The sequence below is a fragment of the Aedes albopictus genome, chromosome 2 (assembly GCF_035046485.1).
Source record: "Aedes albopictus strain Foshan chromosome 2, AalbF5, whole genome shotgun sequence".
In the NCBI taxonomy this organism is placed as follows: domain Eukaryota; kingdom Metazoa; phylum Arthropoda; class Insecta; order Diptera; family Culicidae; genus Aedes; species Aedes albopictus.
The window spans coordinates 45,225,934-45,230,377 of record NC_085137.1 but is presented as its reverse complement, the minus strand read 5'-3'; the positions used below and the strand labels follow the sequence as shown (position 1 = coordinate 45,230,377).

Sequence of the window (4,444 nt, the reverse complement as noted above, 5' to 3'; positions counted from 1 at the left end):
TGAACGTGCCAGCTACGTCTCGATTGATTGCCTCTATCTCCTTGGCAAGATCTCGCGCAGCTCCCTTGAAATTAGTGCCATTATCACTAAAGATTTGCTGAGGAGCACCACGCCGGGCCACAAATCGTCGTACAGCCATTTTGCACGACTCACTTGTTAGGTGATGAACTACCTCTAAGTGGACAGCGCGTACCGATAAACATGTAAAAAGCGCGACCCAGCGCTTTACTTCGGATCTTCCTCTTTTTATTATGAGTGGCCCGAAGTAATCCAGTCCAGTAAATGTGAATGGTCGCACGTATGGATTCACTCTATGCTGAGGAAGTGGAGCCATCTTTGGCTCACGTGGTTTTGCTCGGTATACACGGCACCACGTGCACCTGCGTACCACCTTCCCAACGGCTGTTCGCATCTTTGGTACGTAGTATCTTCGTCGCATCTCATTTATCACGGTCTCGGTGTTTGCATGGCCGTAACGTTGATGGAAATGCAGAATCAATAAGGTCGTCACATGGTTTTCTTTAGGAATAATTATTGGATTGCGGAAGTCGTATGCATAGTACGCTGCATGTGCATCAATCCTACTTTCCATCCGCAGAATGCCGTCCTCATCGATGTACGGAGACAGTTTCACGAGTGGGCTTGATTTCGTAATCCGATTCTTCGATTCTTTCGAACAGTTGGCGCCTTTCTGCAGGCATGCCACTTCGTCCGGGAACTGTTGCAGTTGTACCATACGCAAAATACTCTTCTCGGCCTGGTCGTAATCCTGTCGGGACAAAATCACGTTCGGGGTTCTGTTCGTGTTATCATTAGTTCGTGTTTTTGACCTGCATTGATGGATGAAATGGTACAGATGGGCGACTCTCTTAACAAGGTCATTCCAGGTCGAAAAATTCGTGAAGTTGACCGGTGGGTTGCTGTTAGTGTTGAGATGTACGTGTACCGCTCTGAGTTCTTCGTTCACTTCGGATGAAATTGGCTCTGCTACATCCCATTCGATATCCGGCTCATGGAGAAATGCAGGGCCGTTGAACCAAACACTTTTGGGGTCGAAGCATGGCCCATTTCCCCATTTCGTTGCCATATCGGCGACGTTTACGTCCGATTTCACCTTTCGCCATTCACTGATGTCGCTATCGTTCAGAATTTCAACAACTCTCAGTGCCACATATTGGCGATAACGTCGAGGATCCGCTCGCAACCATGCCAATACAGTCGTAGAGTCAGTCCATATGAATCGTTTTGAGATGGGCAGCGTGTGGTTCTCCAAGATAGTCTTCATTAGACGCACACCAAGAACTCCCGCATTTAACTCATTGCGTGGTATGGATTGCGGTTTCAGCGGTGTCACCTTCGATTTAGCAGCAATAAGTGCACACCGTGGAACCCCTTGATCAACTATTCGAAAAAAAGCTACACTGCAGTAGGCCTGCTCACTCGCATCCACAAAGATGTGCAGTTGTAGATTTGTGTAACACTCGTCATTCGATCGATCCGGGAAATAGCATCTTGGTATACGCACCTCGTTTAAGTTCGGACATCGTACAATCCACCGCTGCCAGTTCAGGAAGTCTGACTCTGTAATGGGGTCGTCCCACTGAACTGCCGACCGCCAGATATCCTGGATTAGAATTCTTCCATGAACCGTATAGAACGAGATTAGCCCGAGAGGGTCGAAGAAACTCATCACCACAGGGAGTACTTGACGTTTCGATGGTTTTACCTCGCCAGACAGCAGTGGTTCCAGGTCGTCCTTGAACTGTACGCTGATCGTGAGCACATCTTCGGACGGGATCCATGCAATACCCAACACGCGTTCTGTTGCAGTAGTTTTGTCGGCCGTAAAGTTCTTCGTTGCTTCGTCGCTTTTGTCTCCCATTCGTTCCAAGACCTCAACCGAATTGGATTGCCAGTTACGTATCTCAAATCCTGCGTTTTTGTGGATGGTACGTACTTGGTTCGCTAACTTTACGAGTTCGTCTATCGTATCTCTGCTGTCGAGATAATCGTCTACATACGTATTTTTCACGATGGCTTCGGATGCTTCGGGGAACTCGGTTGCATGTTCCAAGGCGTTCAAGTTTTTTACGTGCTGTGCAGAACAAGGAGAGCATCTTGCTCCGTGTAGTGGCAATCCCTGTTCGGTATAACTGCCGAACACTCTTTAGTGTTCGAGTATGATTGTGATCATATATCTGATAAATAATAAAGCTTAGTCTTGTCTTGACTACGAACGTACTCGGTCACAGTTGTTATTCATAATGAAGAACGTCTCTCTCGCTTAGCTCGTTATAACAGTGTCGACGAGGTGAAATGTAGCATCAACTTGCTGTACGTTTCACGACCGTAGGTAAATGATTAGTGATTACCTTTTGGCGTGAATTTTTCATGCAAGTATGATTTGGCGATAAGCGTGCTTATTTTTTTTATGTAGTGTATTTTATTTAAAGTATTTTGGTGCATTTTTTTCACGCCGCCGCCTATGTGTATGTATCCGCGTGATTTTTTTTCGTGCATTTTTAACTTGTGTTCATTTTCAACGTCAGTAATTTTCACGACCGCCGGTAATTTATTACTTTTGGCGTGAATCATAGACGATGGGATTTTTTTTTGAGTGATGGTGCGCCGGTGAAATTTGGTGTTTTTAATGTTTGCAACTTTCACGACCGCTGGCGTTCATTCGTTTTTGGCGTGATTTTGTTTGTCACTTTTATTATTTTTTGTGATTGTGTGTACGAACAGTTGCGCATTAAAAAACTATTAGGTCAGCAATGCTTTTATAGTTCTATTTGTAGTGTAACAGCGTAAAAACCCGCTTTTTATCCTAAATTTGTCGCTGACCATTTTGTTTTTTTTTATGAGAGGAATTTTTTAGTTAGTACATTTTTCCAATAGGAAAAATTTGACTTTTTTGTCCTCTATTTTATTGTCACCATTTGCATCAAACTTTTCTTTTTGAGCACCATTTCCATTTTATCGGCAAGACGGCGAAGAAATCCCGATCACAAACGATTTCATTCAGCGATCAACTGTGGCCGCCAGACGGTGAAACCGACTTATACTGCCTTTGAAGCTGTGTGCGTGTTTTGGATCTTGACAGCTTAATATTTAGTGTTTTGGCTAGAAGGCTTGAGAAATTCAAGAAATTGCATCAAGCGCATTTAGTAGAAGATGTTGTGTTAAATATCGACTCGGTGTCCCTGACGGAGATCGTTTGTTATGTGCTTCCTGTGCGAGACCTTTGTGTGACCAATACCATGTGATGACCTATAGCCAGTTGTGTTTTGTTTACTCGCCGCAGTTTTGTTTTGTGTTTCAATCTCCTTTGCCGTTTGATCAATAGGGGTAAACTGCGTAAAGTGCATCGAAGCTTATTTTCTTCTTTGGTACTGGATTTTTATCCGGTCGTACCAACAGTATTTGTGGAAAAGTGCACTTATTTAGAACTTTCCAATCGGGAAGCAAAAGAAGGAAGGCACCATGAAGAAGGAATCGCTGCTGGTTGCTGTTTGTTCGGGAGACGATGTACTCGGATTGGATGTAGGAGTTTCTGCTACCATGACGGATTCTGTGCAACAAACAGGCTGCAGCAGAACACAAATATTTCATGTTGGATAGCGCCTAAGAGGAATGTGAAGAAAGAAGATTGCAGGACAGCATAACTGAAAATTTATCAGTGTTCGAATTGTGTTAATCTAGAATTTTATAATGTTCGATCGATTTGTAAATGTATGTTAAATATTCTTATATGTCTAGCTCAAAAACTACGTTATTGAACTATCAACTAAAGGGGGAAGGATTGTAGTGGCAATCCCTGTTCGGTATAACTGCCGAACACTCTTTAGTGTTCGAGTATGATTGTGATCATATATCTGATAAATAATAAAGCTTAGTCTTGTCTTGACTACGAACGTACTCGGTCACAGTTGTTATTCATAATGAAGAACGTCTCTCTCGCTTAGCTCGTTATAACACTCCGAACGTGACGACATCCAACATATAAATATCCGGCTCAGCTATCCCTTCGCAGCTGTATAGGAACAACTGCGACTGACGATCAATCTCTCTCATCTTTATTTGTAAGAACATCTGCCGAATATCTCCTGCAATAGCGTACATTCTTTGACGAAAACGGAAGACGACTCCAAGAAGCGAGACTAACATATCCGGACCTTTCAACAGTTCCGAATTCAGGCAAACATCTCCAACTCGGGCAGCAGCATCCCAAACGATACGCATTTTGTTGGGTTTTCGGGAATTCCGAACTATCCCGAGAGGTAAGAACCACGTGCGGCGCTGGTCTAATTGTCGGAACTCTTCTTCAGTAACTTTATGCGCATATCCTCTGGAGAGAAATTCGGCAAGTTGCTCTTCGAATTCAATTTTTAGATCTGGTGATTTCGTCAATTGTCTCTGGAGGCACTTATGTCGCTGCAGAGCC

The 4,444-nt window shown here is 43.8% G+C and overlaps 1 protein-coding gene across 1 annotated transcript; it reads right to left on the bottom strand.

Moving 5' to 3' along the window:
* Window positions 1–341: 341 nt before the first annotated feature.
* Window positions 342–1,882, bottom strand: LOC134286026 (uncharacterized). The gene is made up of 3 exons (XM_062847588.1): window positions 947–1,882; window positions 586–769; window positions 342–412 (listed from the first exon to the last, which is right to left on the bottom strand). The coding sequence occupies exons 1-3, from the start codon at window positions 1,880–1,882 to the stop codon at window positions 342–344; spliced, it is 1,191 nt and encodes a 396-aa protein (XP_062703572.1).
* Window positions 1,883–4,444: the final 2,562 nt, after the last annotated feature.